General features: G+C 37.1%; 1 protein-coding gene across 7 annotated transcripts in view; it reads left to right on the forward strand.

The window, feature by feature from the left end:
- The window catches only part of ubr5 (ubiquitin protein ligase E3 component n-recognin 5), a 51,131-nt gene that overhangs the window by 9,750 nt on the left and 20,779 nt on the right, over window positions 1-20,602 (forward strand). For 3 of the 7 annotated variants that reach the window (XM_051864591.1, XM_051864589.1, XM_051864596.1), the window contains 27 exons: window positions 997-1,156; window positions 1,248-1,397; window positions 3,636-3,847; window positions 5,083-5,202; window positions 5,444-5,554; window positions 5,949-6,103; window positions 6,760-6,901; window positions 7,342-7,526; window positions 7,620-7,729; window positions 9,556-9,668; window positions 9,963-10,106; window positions 11,064-11,175; window positions 11,258-11,412; window positions 11,510-11,707; window positions 12,364-12,574; window positions 13,594-13,720; window positions 15,032-15,183; window positions 15,269-15,364; window positions 16,127-16,250; window positions 16,334-16,431; window positions 16,516-16,670; window positions 16,821-16,912; window positions 18,084-18,230; window positions 18,384-18,502; window positions 19,728-19,854; window positions 19,946-20,075; window positions 20,301-20,461. In XM_051864591.1, coding sequence (XP_051720551.1) covers window positions 997-1,156; window positions 1,248-1,397; window positions 3,636-3,847; window positions 5,083-5,202; window positions 5,444-5,554; window positions 5,949-6,103; window positions 6,760-6,901; window positions 7,342-7,526; window positions 7,620-7,729; window positions 9,556-9,668; window positions 9,963-10,106; window positions 11,064-11,175; window positions 11,258-11,412; window positions 11,510-11,707; window positions 12,364-12,574; window positions 13,594-13,720; window positions 15,032-15,183; window positions 15,269-15,364; window positions 16,127-16,250; window positions 16,334-16,431; window positions 16,516-16,670; window positions 16,821-16,912; window positions 18,084-18,230; window positions 18,384-18,502; window positions 19,728-19,854; window positions 19,946-20,075; window positions 20,301-20,461 — 3,806 coding nt within the window. The remainder of the gene's footprint in view (window positions 1-996; window positions 1,157-1,247; window positions 1,398-3,635; window positions 3,848-5,082; window positions 5,203-5,443; window positions 5,555-5,948; window positions 6,104-6,759; window positions 6,902-7,341; window positions 7,527-7,619; window positions 7,730-9,555; window positions 9,669-9,962; window positions 10,107-11,063; window positions 11,176-11,257; window positions 11,413-11,509; window positions 11,708-12,363; window positions 12,575-13,593; window positions 13,721-15,031; window positions 15,184-15,268; window positions 15,365-16,126; window positions 16,251-16,333; window positions 16,432-16,515; window positions 16,671-16,820; window positions 16,913-18,083; window positions 18,231-18,383; window positions 18,503-19,727; window positions 19,855-19,945; window positions 20,076-20,300; window positions 20,462-20,602) is intronic. The other 4 variants (XM_051864594.1, XM_051864590.1, XM_051864593.1 and 1 more) reach the window with 4 other exon arrangements.

Below are 20,602 nucleotides of genomic sequence, written 5' to 3' on the forward strand. Positions count from 1 at the left end.
TAATTTTGTGACCATTTAGCAAAATAACTCATGCTGTGTACACACTAAAAGATTTTTAAAATGTGAGAGGCCACAAACATGAGGACAAAAAATCCTAGATTTAATCATTTCACTCCTATAGTGTGTGGTGTGCCATGATGTGACAAAGACAGCACACCACACACGAACAGCTTTTCAGCCAGAATCCTGACTGTGAACTTGGGAAATCTGGCAGAATCTCTCGAGACTTCAGAATGAACATGGCGGACGATAGACAGGAAGAAATTGCGGTTATGGTGCTTGAAATGATTTTGGTATGTTTTACAGGACACGTTGTATAAACACTCGTGCTGTTGCCACAAATCGACAACCTGATCCTCCATTTCTGCTGTCCAAATCCATTTAACTTTGCGCTGCACCATGACTGCGTTTGTTATGCTTCTGTCTTCTGTTAGCTCACTTTCTGATTGGATATTGTTTTGTTTCACGTGATAATCTCCAGAGCGTGCGCACGTTTGTCCTCAGGGTTCCCCCCGCACATCAGGATTTCTGATCGCGATCGAGGCAGCTCCGACGCTCTTCTGAGCAGATTCAGTCACTATTAACACACTTTACACCACAGGAAAATCTATAAAATAATCTGTAGAACCATCAAGATAATCAGGACATTACCTAGGATTGCTGGAAGGGGAGAAATTGGCCCAAAATCAGCCTGATTATCTTGTGGTGTGTACCCAGGCTGCAACTAATTATTATTATTGTTATTATTTTATTTATTTAAAAAAATAGTATTTATTTCAAACCTTTACACTAGGGGTGTAATGGTACACAGAAGTCACGGTTCGGTATGTACCTCGGTTTTTCGTCCTGTACGGTTTGGGACGAATACATGTACTGTTTCACCCCTACTTTACACAGTTGAGCATGCATTTATATTTAATGTTTTACACACACACACCCTCTGAGCCAGATCTGCTGTGAAATTTCATAACCGATTGGCTCTGCTTCTCCAACCAGGCCCAGGTGGTTCTTCAGGGAAAGTCCAGAAGTGTCATCATTCGAGAGCTGCAGCGCACAAACCTTGATGTGAACTTGGCTGTAAACAACCTGCTGAGCAGAGATGATGAGGATGGAGATGATGGAGATGACACGGCCAGCGAGTCTTACTTACCTGGAGGTAAACAGACACAGTGAATGAGTCACAGTTAAGACTGTCATTTTCACCTTTAACAAACTTTTATGACCAATACCTTTTAATACTTCTACAGAAGACTTGATGTCCCTTCTAGACGCGGATATTCACTCCGCTCACCCCAGCGTGATCATTGATGCAGACGCCATGTTCTCTGAGGACATCAGCTACTTTGGCTACCCCTCTTTCCGACGCTCTTCCTTGTCTCGTCTCGGCTCCTCACGAGGTAAAGGCCAAAACACAGTCATGCTTGCATACACTTAGTGTTATGATGCCATTCAGCAAGATTTGTGGAACTGCTTGTGCCACAACCACTTTGTTATTCGTTAACGCTGTAGTTTAATATATAAATTCACTACTCGCAACACATTCATGCAGATGTGAAACATGAGGAAGGTGCTAACTTTGTTGGGTTGAACAAAAAATCCTTGCAAAAACAACTTCATATGAGACACTCGAGTTCAAATAGTAGAAATCATTAGAAAACTGATATCGCATACTCTAAATTCTGGCATCAGCTGAAATCTGTTGTGATGCATCAAGTTGCAATGTTTCTATGCAACTCTAAATTACTCTTAAGTTAATAACTTAATAAATTTAGGGCATGTGACCATGCATTACTTGAATCATGTGCAAATAGGGGTGGGTGATAAAACAATAACGATATTTAACGTAATATAATTTTCCTCGATAATACGATATCAAGAGTTTGGTAAATGTTCGATATAATGTTATGTGCCAAAAGCGGAACGAAACAGTGCTACTCATTTGAACCGCGCCACACGGACCATTTCTCCATTCAAATGGCAGTGCACGCTTACTAGAGCAGATGCGTTTACTCTCTGATTGGTCTCAGTGCGCGAGCACTAAACAGCGCTGTGAGGAGTGTTTGAATTCAGTGAAGAACACAGATGTCTTGGTGATTTAAACTAGTTTTAAGCCTGATGAAACAGCGCTGACAAACACTGCGCAACGATACAGTCAGAAGGCTTTTCAATCTCAAATCAGCATCATTTACCATGTATTTACTGTGGTAACACTAACTGCACCATGGCATTGTGGCAGAAATGTGGGATATACATATTGAATTTTATTATATTATTAATGTAGACATTTATTCAATGTATTAAAGGTGTAATGGAATATAATTACAGCTATTGCATTTGTTCATTAATACTAAATGTATTTAGGCCAAAGTTTTTTTTATACAGATACCATAGAAACCATATAGTTACATTTGACCGTGTTTGTCAGGTTTTACCTGTGGTTATCATGATCTAAATGTATGCTGCTATGGATGACCAATGGTTCATTTTAATAAACTAAATCAGTCAGAATATTTAAATTTTACTTTATTAAAAATTAGGTTACAATTTTTACAAATGTGACTGTTTTTGTTAATGAACAAAAATTCATATTTGCATCCTAACTCAACCTACTACTACTCAAGTTACTGTCAAATGTGCATTTCTGAGAGACAAAATCTGTAATAATATATTAATATTGCAGCCTGCACTGCAAACTGTACTGAAGATACACGTCATCAAAGTCAGGCAACACAAACCGGTTTCATATTTGAAACAATATTACCTGTTAACAGAAAAATTAATTTCTTAGGTTTCTGCATGTGTTAAGATATTTATTTTATTAAAGAAAAATGACTAGAAAAGTGTTCAAAAACATGAAGTTTTTATGTTCTGACAATAAAGAGTAGTTTAAAACCACAATTAACAGTCTGGTTTCTACAACTTTTTCTTAGGAGCAAAAATCTGCCTTTAAACTTGAAAGAAATAAAGATTTGACATTTATCATGATAATTATCGATATCGACTGATATGAATTTTTTTTTTTTTTGGCCATATCACCCAGCCCTATGTGCAAAAAACACAGATCGAATATGACTTTGACCAAATTATAGAGAAAAAAAGTTAGCATCCGTGGCTATCAAATACTTCAAGATGCCTTGCTGCATGTTTGTGTTGTGTGTGAGTGTCTGTGCTTTGAGAGAGTGTCCAATTGTCCTGCATGGTCATAGTCGTCGTTTCCCTTAATGAGCCCTCTGCGAAAGGCCCTGCAGTGCAGACAGTTACCTATAAGACCCTGCAGATTATACCCATACATCTCAGCAAATGCTGGACACCCCTGTCAGCAAGATCTTTCCGCTGCTAATGCGACCCAGCAGCTGACAAAGCCAGTTATCAGTCTGTATAGCGTCTATATGTAGCCCAGTCATTTTTAAAACAGGGTCCATCACCTAAATGGTCATGGATCCTTTTCACCAGCGGTGTCATTTACGGCACAATGGTCAGTTGTTTCTGGTGGTTGGTGTCACAGAAGTACAGCAAATTAATTTTTATTACATATTATAGTACTATCTAATTTGTATGAAATCTCACTATTCCGAGGGTCTTTCCCAGAGAGTGGCTTACTGTTATCCCACTGGTGTGACCCTATTGCATACCAGTTCTCCTTCTCCCCCTAGAGCGAGACTCGGAACTGCTCCGCGAGCGTGAGTCGGTCCTGAGGTTGCGCGAGAGGAGGTGGCTGGATGGAGCCTCCTTCGATGCGGAGCGTGGCTCCACCAGCCGCGAGGGAGAACCAAGCCTTGACAAGAAGAGTGTGCCGCTGCAGAGCCCTGTCACTCTGGGGGAAGAGCTCCAGTGGTGGCCTGATAAGGTGGGCCTTTAAGCCTTCACTGTCCTAGAATGCCAGACTTACAATTACTATGGTGCATTTTAAGTTGTGATGTATTTAAAGGAAAATTTCACCAAAAATGAAAATTGTCATTAATTCAACCTTGTGTAGGTTCAGACTTTCTTCTGTAGAAAAAAAATCTATTGAAGAATGTTGGGAACCGAACAGTTTCGGGTCCTACTGACTTCCATTATTTGGACAAGAAGTTCAATGGAAACTGAAACTGTTTTGTGTTCTGCAGAATAAAGCAATGCATAAAGGTTTAAGACAATATGAGGCTGAGTAAATGAGAGAATTTTCATTTTTGGGTAAACTATTCCTTTAAGGGTCAGTTGTTCTGGTTCAGTGATTAACATGTTTTCAATTTCTGCATTCATCTTCTATCTTTCCTTTCTTTCTTGTTTTGTTTGTGGAGCTTAAATGCATCAAAATGTATTATAAATGTATAAAGTATTATTTAAAAAACTGGTCAACCAGTTTGAGTCAGTCACTGTGGTGTTAGCAACATCCATTTTGTTGTAATGTGGCAGCTATAAAACCTATTTAGATTCTTATTACTTGATGTCAACTAACATTACTTGATGTTAGTTTTTTTTTTTTTTTTTTTTTTTTTAAATATCGTATTTGACCTTTTATGACATTACAAGATTAGTTCAGTTTCATATGGCAAATGGCATAACTTTATTAATGTTTGCATTAAATTATTTTAATTTGGAAGTGATTAGTCTTTATTTTGATTTTTTTTTTTTTAAATTTACATCTTTTGTAATTTTGTGTACTTCTATGTAGTTATTATTTCAGTTTTAGTTATTTTAGTACTTTAAGTTAAACTAATTGAAAATGAGAAATGTTGCCTTGGCAACTAGTTTAATATTTTATTTCAAGTAACACAGCGTTTTAGTTTTATATTTAGTTAGCAATAATAACCCTGATTTTTGGATTAAGTCAGAACTTTTTAGTGGTATAAGCATTTTTCAGAAACTAATAAGATTACATTTTCGAAGAATTTGGCATGAACGTTTTAAACTAGATTTATTGATAAATTCTTATTTTATTATCTTGCACATCCTTATTTGACCTTTCAATTTAATGGCCAGCCTGTTTGAATAACACTTTAGATTATTAGTTTCCAATTTCCTGGAATTCATTTAGTTAACAAATCATATTTTATTTGTATAGTTGCTGAGTTATATATCCTTGGTTGTGTGATCCTTTAGGACTATGTAACAAAGTTTGTCAGCATTGGGGCTTTGTACTCGGAACTGATTGCTGTCAGTACCAAAGGAGAACTCTACCAGTGGAAGTGGAATGAGCCTGAACCTTACAGAAATGCACAAGTAAGATTTGCAATGCATATGAAACTGACTTGAGCTGAACTATGATGCCATTGTCTTTTTAGAGCTGCTTTACAGCAGAATCCTGTTTGCATCATTGATAATTACTTTTCTGTTTTTACTGTAAAGATGATTTGAAACTATCTGTATTGTATAAAGCACTATATAGATAAGGGTGACTTGACAAGGAATTTCTGTCACTACTGAATTTGATAAATCTCAAAAGTCTTTTGTGCATTCACAGAATCCTTCTATACATCACCCCCGTGTCCCTTTCCTTGGCTTGACCAATGAAAAGATCACCCACCTGTCTGCCAACAGTATCCGAGCCACTGTGGCCACCGAGAGTAACAAGGTAAGAAGACATTGTGGTGTCACTTTACAGTAAAGTTCCATTTGAAAATCTTTCCAATAAGAAAATCATATGACAGGAGCTGGCAGGTATAATAAGATTGGGTAACACTTTATTTTGACAAACAGTGTGTTTGTTACATGTTACATGTTTCTTTTGTATTAACTATAAATTATGCATAATTACACACAACTAACCCTAAACCAAACCTAATCATAACCATATAGTAAGCACATGAAGCACATTAATATTACTCGGTACTAAAATGTATAATTGTAACAAGAACAATAAAGTGTAACCTAAGATTGTGCAAGAGTTGCAAAATCAGTGATGCACAGTCTCATGCCAGAAATGTTCTCAGACCTCAAATATCTATTAACCAATCTGTATTGTGTAGGTGGCGACATGGGTGGATGAAACTCTGAGCACTGTTGCTGCTAAACTAGAGCATGGAGCACAAACGTTCCCAGAGCTGCAGGGAGAGCGCATTGTCTCTCTGCACTGCTGTGCCCTGTATACCTGCGCTCAGCTGGAGAGCAGCCTTTACTGGTGGTGAGTTTACAGCTGGGGTGTCCAAACTTTTTTTTTTTTTAAAGGGGGCCAGATTCGATGTGGACACATCTGGGGGGGGCCCGGATATTTCTCGTGTGTGTGTATATAGTGTGTGTGTGTGTGTGTGTGTATATATATATATATATATATATATATATATATATATAAATAATATTAGCCAAAACATTAGCCATGTTTTGTCTCTTGGAAATGCAGTAACATCTGTAAAATTTTAACAGCCTCATTTTAAATATTTATATATATTAAAGTTAGAACTATAATGTTATTAAAGTTAAAGGGTTAGTTCACACAAAAATGAAATTTCTGTCATTAATTACTCGCTCTCATGTCAAACCCATAAGACCTTCGTTCATCTTCAGAACACAAATTAAGATTTTTGATGAAATCCAAGAGTTTTTTTTTTAAATTTTTTTTATCCCCCATAGAAAGCAACAAAATTACACTCATGGTCCAGAAAGGTATTAAAAACATTGTTAAAATAGTCATATTTAACAACGTTGGATGAGCTGCTTGTGTGTAAATGAACACTTCACTCTGAAACGCACAGCGCATATAAATATATTTAATTAAAATTGCAGCCTTCGAGATCTGATGATTACACAAACCAATAAATTCTGAATTTCTTTTCCCTCTAGGGGTGTTGTGCCTTTTAGTCAGCGGAAAAAGATGCTTGAAAAGGCCAGAGCCAAGAACAAGAAGCCAAAGTCCAGTGCAGGCATCTCTTCTATACCTAACATCACAGTAGGAACTCAGGTGAAGAAACATGATGTGGTGGAGGTCAGAAATTTACTTTTCCCTTAAGGGGCAATATTTGGCTCCTGGGATTAATTTCTAGAATTCAGTACCTTTTATTAAATGTATATGTCATCTTTTATGTTAAATACTTGTATTTATTCAATCAGTCTGTCAGAATATTATATGCTGTTACTAATACAACTTGATCAACATCAACAAAAGTCAACAAACAAACTCCAGTGTTTTTAGCAGATTTCTTCATCACTGGTGATTAATCTAAACACCTCTGATTGGTCTTTGCTTTCATGATAAATATGTGTGATTGGTTATAATGTTAAAAATACAATGCATACACTTATCTTTAATTTGGTGGTATATTTTGTTAAATTTAGTTGCATTTTTGCCCCAAGCCCCTGTTATTTTCTGACCCTGCTTAGGTGTTGCTTTTTGGAAACTCAGTTGTGATGTTTTTCTTCCCTTAGGTGTGCCTGAGGAATAACCCTCTATATCACGCTGGTGCCGTGGCCTTCTCCGTAAACGCGGGGATCCCTAAAGTGGGCGTCCTGCTGGAGTCCGTGTGGAACATGAACGACAGCTGCCGCTTCCAGCTCCGCTCACCCGAGAGCCTGAAAAACATGGAAAAGAACACCAAGACACAGGAGACCAAGTAAGATGGCTGTTTTTCTATGGCCATGCACATGCACCAAGGTATTTATACTAAAAATAAGATGCTGATGAGTGTGCTTGTTCTTGTCGTCAGGACTGAGAGCAAGCCAGAGCTGGTGAAGACGGAAATGGGCCCTCCGCCCTCACCAGCGTCCACATGCAGTGACACTTCCTCCATCGCTAGCAGTGCTTCTCTGCCCTATAGTACGTACACGGAATCGCTAAACCCATCAGCTGTTGTACAGGGTTTATATTGGCCCCAAAACTACCCTGTGCATTTCTACTGTCATTTTGCTAATTTCTCCTGTAGTATAAGTGTTCTAATCATTGCTCGACAAAAATGATGGCCCAGGATCAGAATGTAAATGAAATGGTCACCTTCCCAATTAGGCGTGTGCTGCATTTTTGTTGATTTGGTTTGTGTGCATGTAAAGCATGTTGTTTGTTTCGCTTTACTCATGGCCTTCCTCACATTTTTCTTTTTAAATGCTCAAGTAGTTTAAGGACAATTTGGTTTTTCATAATGATTATTCAGACAAGTGAAAAGAGAATTTTTAAGTGTTTATTTTATTGCACTTTATCTTTTTGCTCCTGTAGATTTCAATTGCTGTACACATCTTTTAAGTTCTTTTCTCCTGCACTGAGTCAGAAATCTCCACTTCAGCAGCTTTTATTCTTATCTATATTCTCAAGGGTTTTTACTGAGGGGTTTGTTCATATATCATTTGCTTGGTTTTATGCATTTTATTTCTAAAAATGTTGAAAAATGTTTTTTTTTTTTTTTCTCTGCCTGATGACAGTATTTTCTGGAGTGATTTAAAAAGTAATGTCAGAAATCCCTTGTTTTAAAAATTCTAATGTCAACAAAATGAAAAGAATTTTGAACCTGGCCTAATCCAAGCTTTATTTCAGATTTCTGTTCAGTAAATGTATGCAAATTAGTTCATATTAAATTAGATGATGCATAATTGACATATTTAAACATGGCATTTCATTGTATATATTTTGGTATTTTTAAAGGCACAATATGTAAGATTTTTGGATTAAAATATCCAAAAACCACTAGAACAGTGTTATATATTTTGTTGACTTGTGCACTTACATTATTCCAGATGTTTCCAAGAATGGTTAAATCCAGAGAAATCAGCAATTTTAACCAGTGACGTCATATCTGCGTTACCCTTGATTTCTGGTTTTATTTTGTAAAAACCATGGAAACACAATTTAATATATTATGTTTTATTAGACAAGGGGAAAAAACAAAACTAATCATTGTAATATAATTCAAGACATTTAGTCTTATTGTCTGAATTTCATTTTCTTTATTAGAATATCATATTAATGTAATTTTGATCTAGCTTACTGCAGTGTGCAACAAGAGTCTCATAGCAGCCGCCAAGCGAACGCACAGAGTAACGCTATAACATAATTTTCAATACTAATGTGATAAACAGCGCTGCTTTACCCCACATACGCTTGACCGGAAGAAGCAGAAGCGGCGACTGCGGCATAATAAAAGTTGCGGTGCTCTTGAGATGTGTGTCGCGCTCGTCTCTCATTAGCAACCGCTCCAGCGGCCTCGTTATGCTCGAACAGCACTCAACCCTGCTCTGCTTCATACTACAGAAACATTAATAATCTCGTCCATGAACATGAATTCTGCTCTAGTCCCTTTGGATTCTTTTCCCCTGGCTGTGAGGTGAAGACAACATCTCCCATGATTCCGCTCTCAATCTCTGTGTCATCAAGCTTTTGAATAGGTGACCTCTAGCAGCGAAAAGCTTACATATTGTGCCTTTAATGTCATCAATCCACTGGGAAAGTTTTGTGATATTTGTGATATCTTTTTTTTTTTTTTTTTTTTTTTTTTTTTATCTTATTCACCAGTGGTGGCTTGGGTTAAAAGAGCTTGCCTTAAACTAGAGCTGTTTAAACATTCCTGTTTGATCTTATGGGAGATGCCATAAGATACTTGGCTAAGATGTGGCTGCAGTGTTGTCTTTGCTAACCAATTACCTGCTGTGCTACAGAGCGAAGGCGCTCAACACCGGCTCCAAAAGAAGAGGAGAAAGTGAATGAGGAGCAGTGGCCTCTACGAGAGGTCGTTTTCGTGGAGGACGTTAAAAACGTCCCTGTGGGAAAGGTGGGTGCAGGCGTACAAGTCGGCCATCTTGATCCAGTGGAGTCCAAAGCTACAAGCATATTATTTTTCTCCACTGTTTTTTTTTTTTTTTTTTTTTAATTTTCTATATTATCTTTATTATTGCAGTGTGTAACCTTTTAATGTAATAAGAATTTCCAATTATAATAGATGACGTTTTACAAGCATACTGTGTTTTTCATGACGTGATGTTCCTGTCTGTGTTTTGTCTCTGGTCTGTGTGTGATGCTTTGCTATTACACCTCATTTGCAACAGTTCTCTCTTTTGAACTCAAGGTGCTAAAAGTCGATGGTGCATATGTTGCTGTGAAATTTCCAGGGACGTCGAGCAGCGTGAGCAGCCAGAGCGCAGCTCCCACTGACTCTGACCCCTCCTCACTGCTGCAAGACTGTCGACTGCTCAGAATAGATGAGCTACAGGTAAATGCACACATCCAGCTGTAAAAGTGCACTTTTCCATTTGCAGAATCTCAAAACATTGGTGGAGAATTCAAAATGCCATTTTGATGGATAAATTGACAATTTTAAATAGTCACTCCTTAACATACTACTTTCCATACCAAGTAATGTATCATAATTGGTGACCCAGTCTTCAACTGAAACATGATTTCAACTATGACTCTAATGATGTAGGCCTAAATTATTGTTAAAGGCATAGTTCACCCAAAAATGAATATTGTCATCCCTTTAAGGGTAAAATGGTCTCTGGCTGTGAATTGTCGTTTTTAATTCTTGCAAATGTTAAATTTGGCTATATTAAGCCTACCAAATATACATGCACAAATGGAATATTATACGTTTGTAGCAGGGGTTTTCAAACTTTTTGATGCTAAAGAACCCAAAATATTACTTGGCGAGGGACCACCTTCCTAAAATATAAAGGCATCTATATATTTTGTATATTATTTTGTATAAAAAATAAACTGTTTTAGACAATATTATATTGTAAAGACGACAAAAGTTAATTGTTTTTTTAATTTAAATGTACTTTTATACTATCGTTGTACTGAAGCAAATTGTTAAAATATTATCTGGAGAATATTTAGTTCACAGCATATGTGATTTAATATTTTCTTTTCACAAAATGATATGCTAATTGTAAATGTAGTTTTTTTTTTTTTTATGTTAAAAATTAGTTTTGTTAATAGTGTAAAATAATCACAAATAAAATCATGACTTACTAGTCTTTAGAAAGCAGAATTAAATGGTAATATTGGTGAATGATAAAGAATTCATTACGTTAAAGTGTGTGTGTGTCTATATATATATATAATGTATTTGTATTTATTATATAACAAATATATTGTAAGTGCCTGAATAATATCTATATAGATACTATTACATGACTTTAACTGAGACTTTTTTTCTTTTGAATAGGTTGTTAAAACTGGTGGAACACCAAAAGTTCCAGACTGTTTTCAGCGCACACTTAAAAAACTTTGTATCCCAGAAAAAGCTGAAATTTTAGCTGTGAATGTTGACTCCAAAGGTGACTGTTGTTTTCAGATTTATCAGACTTCATTTTGTTGTGAATGTTCTGCTTGACGGCTCTGATGTCTTGCGTCCTGCAGGAGTTCATGCTGTGCTGAAAACAGGCAGCTGGGTACGGTACTGTATCTTTGATTTGGCCACCGGCAAAGCCGAGCAGGAGAATCACTTCCCTACCAGTAACCTGGCCTTTCTCGGCCAGAGTGAGCGTAATGTGGCCATCTTCACTGCTGGCCAGGTGAGACCATCACACAACCTGATATGCTTCATACACCTCAGGAAACTTTCCATTTCACTTTGCCTGTTTTAACTTTCTCATATTTGCATATCCACAGGAGAGTCCCATCATTTTGAGGGATGGTAACGGCACCATTTATCCCATGGCTAAAGACTGTATGGGTGGAATACGTGACCCTGATTGGCTAGACTTGCCGCCTATTGCCAGTCTAGGCATGGGAGTTCACTCGCTTGCCAACCTTCCCACTAACTCCACAATCAAAAAGAAGGCAGCCATCATCATCATGGCTGTGGAGGTAATGCTACATAGGAGTACATAAAGAACTTTAGGGGAATGAAAATGTATCAAATGATTTGTTTACCATAATAAAGGGATACAAGGAGAAATTTACAAGCAAAATGTAATTTTTGAATACAAAAAGTGCACTAGGTTTTTAAATATTTCTGTTTCAAACTGTATTTATTTATGGGGTTATGTATATTTTAAACATTGAATTAAATGCCAGATACAGGTTTGAGTAACCAGAATGCAAATAATAACCAGAAAAAAATATATGTTCTGCATAATGCAGTACTTTTAATTATGAGCAATCCCGAAATGCACCATGACTTATTTTAAAATGTTTTAAATTTACTTCTTCCAGCTGCTCATTCAAAAAGATGTGGGAGTTAAAATATGCGCACTTACAACTATCTAAAACATATTACCATACAAACACCATAAAGTAAACATTGTCATAATTCAATCTGTTTTACTTTAAAATATGTAGAGCTCAAGCTGAATTTAAGACTAGGCAGGTACCTGCTTTTTATTCACACACATGCTCCTAAATACATTTTACTGTTCGCACATCTATTTTTAGTTGCAAATGCGAATGAAACCTGACTGAATGCGAATGCAAGTGAAGCCCTGTTTTCTGGTTGATATATTGTTTGCTCTTTTGTGTTTTAGAAGCAGACGTTGATGCAGCACGTGCTGCGCTGTGATTATGAGGCATGCAGGCAATACCTGATTAGTCTGGAGCAAGCAATGCTGCTGGAGCAGAACCCTCACGCTCTGGACGTTCTGCTGGGTCACCGCTGTGACGGCAACCGCAACGTCCTCCACGCCTGCGTCTCCGTCTGCTTCCCTGTCAGCAACAAGGAAACCAAGGAGGAGGAAGGTAAACTTGCATTTCTTAGTGTTATTTTAGTATCATTAAAGGGTTAGTTCACCCAAAAATGAAAATAATGTTATTAATTACTCACCCTCATGTCGCACCTGTAAGACCTTCGTTCATCTTTGAAACACAAATTAAGATATTTTTGATGAAATCCGATGGCTCAGTGAGGTCTCTATTGAGAGCAAAGCCATTCAAACTCTCAAGGTCCATAAAGGTACTAAAAACATATTTGAAACAGTTCATGTGAGTTCAGTGATTCTATCTTAATATTATAAAGCGACAAGAATACTTTTTGTGTGCCAAAAAACTAAAGACTTTTCAACAATATCTATATGGGCCGATTTCAAAACACTGCTTCAGAGCTTTACGAATCGAATCAGTGAATCGGAGCGCCAAAGTCGCGTGATTTCAGCAGTTCGAAGATGAACGAAGGTCTTACGGGTGTAGAACGACATGAGAGTGAGTAATAAATGACATTATTTTCTTTTTTGGGTGAACTAACCCTTTAATGTACTATAGAGCTCCATGATTAATCATAAAAAGATTGCAGTCTCGATTCAAACAAGCAAACATGCACACAATCTTATTCCTAAATGACAACGATACAGCTATGTCTATTAAACCTTTGACAAGTTCGATCACGGCGAACATTCAGATGTGTGTTCATGTTGCCACTGACCCAGAGACATCAAATGTCTGAAACTGCTTCAAAAACAACCACACAGTATCAGTATTTCTGTTACAATAATTAAAATTTTCACAGAAGTGTTTGGATAAAAGTTTATAGTTCGGATATAAACACTGGATGTCTACGGTAGCAATAAAATGTATTTGTTGAATCATTCAAGAGATTTGTTCAAAAATAGTCATTCAGTAATGAAACAAGTGAAGTCTTACAATATGTAGTTGTTTTCTGTGATGGCAAGTGAGGCAGCACATTAGGTTTTGGGAAACAGTTGATGTTGGATGTTTATGAAACCCAGCCTGAGATGACTACATTGATATACGATGTGTTTCAGAAGCAGAGCGGTCTGAAAGGAACACGTTCGCTGAGAGGCTATCTGCAGTTGAGGCCATTGCCAATGCCATTTCAGTGGTATCCAGCAACAGCTCCGGGAATCGCACAGGATCATCCAGCAGCCGGGGGTCAGTATTCAGATTTACTGGGATATAGAAAAGCATTTAACTGGAGAAGCATTAAAAAAAATAAAAAAATTAATGAATTTGGTGAAAATGAAGAATAGAGCAGAACCACAAGAAAATGCATAAATTGCAGCATTGTTACACATTATCTATATTACTTAATTAAATTACATTTACATTCATGCATTTGGCAGGCCTTTTTAACCGAAGCCATTTTTTAAAATTGCATTCAAGCAGGGCTCCCATAGGTCCTGAAAATCTTAAATTTAATCAAACTGAATTTAAGAATTAAGGCCATAAGTCTTGTATCTGGGAATGGAAAAACAGGAAGCACACTACAGCCTAATGTGATTATTAATCTTTAAAAGACTATGATTGAATTAAATAAATGAGTGCAGCATGTTCAAGTAAAAATGCTGCGCTGTTTCATGTTCTAGTCAGAGAAGGTCTCGGAGAAGTGTCGGTTAATGAATACTGCACATTTAAGCTGAGCAAATGCTTGATAAATTATGCTGTTTATATTGTAATTTGTAGATGGTTGTAAGAGTGCATATTTTATCTCATCTCTTTCTGGAAGTAGTAAAATAGATTTTTCAAAATGAGGGTCCCAGCGTATTTTGAGCTTGATTATAATTAAAAATTCCTGCAATGTGTATTTTTTTTTTTTTTTTTTTTTTTCCTCTCTCTCTCTCTATATATTGGTATTTTGGTTATACAGTACACTGTATCTGGCATTTAATTCAATGTAAAGTCTTGTAGCTTGTGTCTGAGCCACCCTGTCACAGGAAAGAAAGACTAAAAAACATTTACACATTCAGTATATAAATTTTACTAGTTTTGACACAATCATTTTATTGCCTTCCTTTAAATACATTATTATTATAACAGCAATATCAGTAAACCTCTAGTTTGTATGTATTGATAGATATTTGTACATAAAACATTTTATTCAATATACATATTGAAATTGATTTGAGTATTTTAAGCTTAGTTGAATGTGTGCTGCAGCCTGTTCAATTAAATAAAAGAATCTGGAGATACATGATTTATTTTGAGATTGAGTGGGTTTGTTCTTTATGGATATACGGTATTAACTTTTTATTTGTGCCTTAAAAATATTCTTTATTTATCTTTATTTATTTTAAAACTGCAGAATCCCTTTCAAGGTATACATTTTATCAGTTCATGTATTCACAGGGAATCAAACCCATGACCTTAACATTGCAAGCGCAATGATCTACTGTTTGAGATTTTGTATTTGTTTGTTGATAGTGTACAGTTATTTCACATTTGTTTTTATTCCCATTTCTGTAGATTGCGTTTGAGAGAGATGATGAGGCGCTCCCTCCGCGCTGCAGGTTTGGGCCGTCACGAATCCGGCCCTTCCTCCAGCGACCACCAAGACCCAGTTTCACCCCCTATTGCTCCTCCCAGCTGGGTACCAGACCCTCCACCAATGGACCCTGGTGAGTTCAGCAGTTTTTGGGCTGTAACAGATATATTACATGCATGCAATAGCCTGATGTCTTACAAAACCATCTTCTCTGCTAGACGGTGACATTGATTTCATCTTGGCCCCTGCAGTGGGCTCCCTTACCACTGCTTCCACAGGCACCAGCCAGGGACCCAGCACTTCCACCATCCCAGGTACGTGAACCGGCCTCCCAAAGAACTCTCTATGGCAGTGGTTCTCAACTGGTTTTGCTCCAGGACCCAGATTTTTCATTGGACATCAAGTGGTGACCCAATATAACGATAACTATATTGGTATCGACACTAACGGACAGTATTGTTCTGCTTATAAGTGCATTTGTCATCTGCAGCTTTAAATGCTTGAGGCTTTTAAAGCAAGATGGGTTCTGTTGATGATTGGCTGTGAAGAGTTTGTTTTCATCAGCTGGAAAAAATCATTGCGAAAGGATTTTTTTTATTTTTTTTTTATTTTTTTTTTTTATACATTTTTAGTTTTTTATCATTATAGTTATTGTCCTTGGTTTGATCTGTCCTTTATTTTAGTATAATTGATATTCTATTACAATTTTTTTTTTTTTTCTGTTTTAGTAATTTTGTCTTTAAAAATGTATAGTATTATATAGTATATATGCATAGTATTTAACTTTTAATTATTAGTTTGTTTTTTAAATTTAGTTGTTTTTCCACTTAAACTTGAACTAAATGAAAATGAGAAATATTGCCTTGGCATTTCAAGTAACAAAATGTTTTTTTTTTTTGTGTTTTTTTTTTTTTTTTTAATTATTTATGGTTTTAGTTAACAATAATAACCCTGAATCAGAATAGACTTGCAACCCGTTTTTTGGGTCAAGATCCCTCCAGTTAAGAACCACTGCTCTGTGCCATAATTTAAAGCTTTCTTTAGCAAGGTTTCAATCTTTCTCGTGTCTTCTGAAGGACCTTCATCTGAACCATCAGTAGTGGAGTCTAAAGACCGTAAGGCCAATGCTCACCTGATACTGAAGCTGATGTGTGACAGCGTCGTCCTGCGACCTCACTTACGAGAGCTGCTCTCTGCCAAGTACGTGGCCCTGCCGCAGCTCTAAAGGATAGCCAGTCTCCTTTTAGCTATCTTTGACCATTTTTATTGCTGTTGTTTGATAGGGATGCTCGTGGAATGACTCCATTCATGTTGGCGGTGAGTGGAAGGGCTTACCCAGCAGCCATTACTGTTTTAGAAGCAGCACAAAAAATAGCCAAAGGTAAGTACATGGATGCAGTTCAACTAAATTAGATGCATGTTTCAAAACATCCGGAGACCCTAAGGATCTTGTGTTCTTGTTTAGGTGAACCGGGCCTTGGAGAGAAAGAGGATGCAGCGTCGGTGTTCATGGAGATGATCTGTCCTTCAGGCACCAATCCAGATGACTCTCCCCTCTACGTCCTGTGTTGTAACGACACTTGCAGCTTCACCTGGACTGGAGCAGAACACATCAACCAGGTACAAACGCCACAGCCTTTAATATAACCTTTTCACAGACTAATTATGATTATGAGTTATCGGAGTTATCAACATCGGAAATAGTGTATTTAGTGTATTATAGTGTATAATACGATTTACTGAACTTGTCTGTACTTGTCCTGTTTGCAGGATATCTTTGAGTGCCGAACTTGCGGCCTGCTGGAGTCTCTGTGCTGCTGCACTGAATGCGCCAGGGTCTGCCACAAGGGTCATGACTGCAAGTGAGTGCAAAATTGGCACTTTAATTTTCACCACATTTATCCTTCTGGAAGTGGGAAATTCTTAAATCCATTGCAACCAGTGTTGTTGTTGTTGTTGTTGTTGTTGTTGTTGTTGTTGTTGTTGTTGTTGTTGTTGTTGTTGTTGTTGTTGTTGTTGTTGTTGTTGTTGTTGTTGTTGTTGTTGTTGTTGTTGTTGTTGTTGTTGTTGTTGTTGTTGTTGTTGTTGTTGTTGTTGTTGTTGTTGTTGTTGTTGTTGTTGTTGTTGTTGTTGTTGTTAATTGAAACAATCTTTCAAAAATAGTTATTAATTGAAATTAAACTGATATAAAAATTTGATAAAATGAAAATTAGAAATCTGGCCCTGGCAACTAACTAAAATAAAATGAGTTAGGTTGACTGAAAACTAAATCAGAAATAAATATAAAAAAATTAAAGCTAAAAATAAATATTTTAAAATGACAAAAGTATATAACAAAATTACTGTTGATATATTACTAAAAACCGTACGTTTCAAAAATGCTAAAGTATCTAGTAAAATAATTCAATCTAATTAAAACTGCATTATTGAACTGGTCTGTATTTTTATGCTTGTCATAGTGAGAATTATAGATTGGCGGCATGTTGACCAATTGAAATTGCTAATCTAATTTTTTTTCAAAACAGCTACTTACAGAGTTACATTTTAGTTATTATAAGGGGTGTGACGAGACAGTTAGCTCACAAAATAAGACAAGATGTAGTTCACGAGAACGAGATGAGATGCTTAGGCTCCTGTGCAACAAATCCTCCGCCATGGTCTTGTCAGTCATTTCGTCACTTATTCTCATCACGTGATCAGTGAACTCTGATTCCTGCTGCACTATGTACTACTCTCCAGCTCATGTTGGATGAGCTAGATGGGATTGAAGTGACTGTTGTCCAGCTGAATTAAATAGTTTTTATTTCTATAAAAAGCAAAACGACAGTGTAGGCGTAATGTAAATGTAGCGGTGGCATATTATATCCTAATTTCATCCTCGCACTCCATCATGGCAATATCGCAAGACAGCTTTTCACCTTTAAGAGAGATCTCGTCACGTTTTAATCTTGCGAGAGCTCTCGTCACACCCCAGCAAAGTAGTTCACTAGGTTTTAAAAACAGTAATGCATGCCCATCTTGTTTCTTCTCCAGGCTGAAGAGAACATCTCCCACCGCATACTGTGACTGCTGGGAGAAGTGTAAATGCAAAACTCTTATCGCGGGCCAGAAAGCAGCTCGTTTGGATCTGCTCTACAGGCTGCTGACCACCACTAATCTGGTTACCACTCCTAACAGCAGGTATGTTCACTAGGAACTATTGCACTACATGCTGTTTAAAAAAGGACCAGGAACTGCTCCAACTTTCTGTTGTCAAACCATTTTATGGGGTCATCGGGGCAACCTACATTCTGCATCATGAACTCTTTCTCCCCCTCTGTTTGTGACTGATAGGGGAGAGCACATCTTGCTGTTTCTGGTGCAGACTGTTGCAAGGCAGAGTGTGGAACACTGCCAGTATCGACCACCTCGCATCCGAGAGGACAGGAACCGGAAGGCTGCCAGCGCTGAAGGTCTGTCTTTGAGTAGGGAAGGGACCTGGGGCCGGATTCACGAAAATCTTCTTAAAGTAGTCAAGTCAAATTTATTTATATAGCACTTTTCACAATACACATTGTTTCAAAGCAGCTTTACAGGAAATCATGATGTTAATGTTTATAATGTGTTAAAATCATCAATCCTTATAGTCACATTTAGCAGATTAGAGCTGGGATGATAATATAGTTTACATCATATAGTTTACATTAAGTTAAGAAATTTCTTAGGAACATTCTTACGAACTTCTTGGAACTTCTTAAGTGCATTTCTTGAAATTCTTAAGTTTTCAACTATTTTCTTTAGAACATCTTATTTTTCTTAACTCCAAAGCCTGTAATTTTCTTTATTATCTTGATTGTATGGCGGTTCTTGCCAAAGACTAATCAACTCAATAAAAAAAAAAACTTCAAAGGTCATATTTTTGGGCTGCCTGCAAATTACTGCAATCATAATATAATCATAAGCTTGCACACTATTTTCACAACTGACTTGATGGGAGTTAAGCACTCAGTATTTTTAATGCACCATTAATTTCACTTTTAAAGAGCCTGTCTCAAGATGAAGCGATCTGTTGCATTCATTTGTTCTGTCTTTTTGCACTCTGTCTAGTGTCAATGCGTCCTTTTTCTGTGTGCGCGCGTGCTGCTGGAGTGATCGTGTTCTCATATGTGCTGAATGCTGCTGAAAATTGTAATAATTATAAAATTAAAAACAAGGTCCCTATTTGAGTTGTTACTGAATTCGAATTCAGAGTCACGTCACGCATAATCATGACCAATCAATTTTACATTATTTATTACTTGTCACTTCTCTCACATTTCTAGTAGTTATAAATATTTACAGGGGTTGGACAATGAAACTGAAACACTGACCAATATAGTGTTGGTGGTTTCACGCCTATATATGTCATTCTCAGGGATTTACAAACTATTCTGGAGGACCATGCACACCTAATGGTTCAAATATTGTACCTTGAAGGGGGTGTCATGTATGAAATAAGAAGGAAATCGCAGTTAAAGAAGAATTTTATTATTAATCTTTCATGAATCTGGTTTAACTTTCGCTATAGTGCATGAAAAGTGGAGAAAGTATCTTGAGTTTTTCTTTATTTTCAAGTATTTCTTAACATGATTCATTAGTGCGTTTGAGTTGTTTATTTGTTGTTTTTTTTGTGTGTTTTAATGCATCTCTGTCTTTCAGACTCGGATATGCCAGATCATGACCTGGAGCCTCCACGCTTTGCCCAGCTGGCTCTAGAGCGCGTGTTGCAGGACTGGAACGCACTGAAGTCCATGATAATGTTTGGCTCTCAGGAAAACAAAGACCCGTAAGTAGAACATTTTAACTATCACTGCAGGCAAATTTCATTGGACACATTCAGCTTTCATTACTTTTTTTGCCGTGTTGTATCATTCCAGACTAAGCGCCAGCAGCAGAATCGCTCACCTTTTACCGGAGGAGCAGATGTACCTGAACCAGCAGAGCGGCACCATCAGGCTGGACTGTTTTACACATTGCCTCATTGTCAAGTGTGCACCAGACATCACTGTGAGTGGAAGAAATGGCAGTTGTTCTTTCCAGACCTCGAAAATTCACAGAAATTTCTGTTGTAATTTTTTGTAGTTATGCCTTGCTCTAGTCAAGTCACTTTTATTTATATAGAGCTTTTTACAATTTAGATTGTTTCAAAGCAGCTTCACAGTAATAAACAGAAATTAACTATATCTATATGATCTATACTAACTGTCTTCTCTTGTTCTCGCTGTTCCGCAGTTCATTGACACTCTGTTAGGGACCCTGGTGAAGGAGCTACAGAATAAATACACCCCCGGCCGCAGAGAGGAGGCCATCAATGTCACACGGAGGTTCTTGCGCTCTGTGGCCCGAGTGTTTGTCATCCTCAGTGTGGAGATGGCATCGTCCAAGAAGAAAAAGTACGACTTATTTACTGAACTTCACTTTGTACTGTTGTCAGTCATGCTGATAAATAGAAAAGAGAGTTTATAAAATATTGAGTTTAAAAGCAATATGCGAAATCAAATGCTTTATCCAACAAAAAATAATTTAGTCTAATG

This window comes from Ctenopharyngodon idella, chromosome 16 (assembly GCF_019924925.1).
Source record: "Ctenopharyngodon idella isolate HZGC_01 chromosome 16, HZGC01, whole genome shotgun sequence".
NCBI lineage: Eukaryota > Metazoa > Chordata > Actinopteri > Cypriniformes > Xenocyprididae > Ctenopharyngodon > Ctenopharyngodon idella.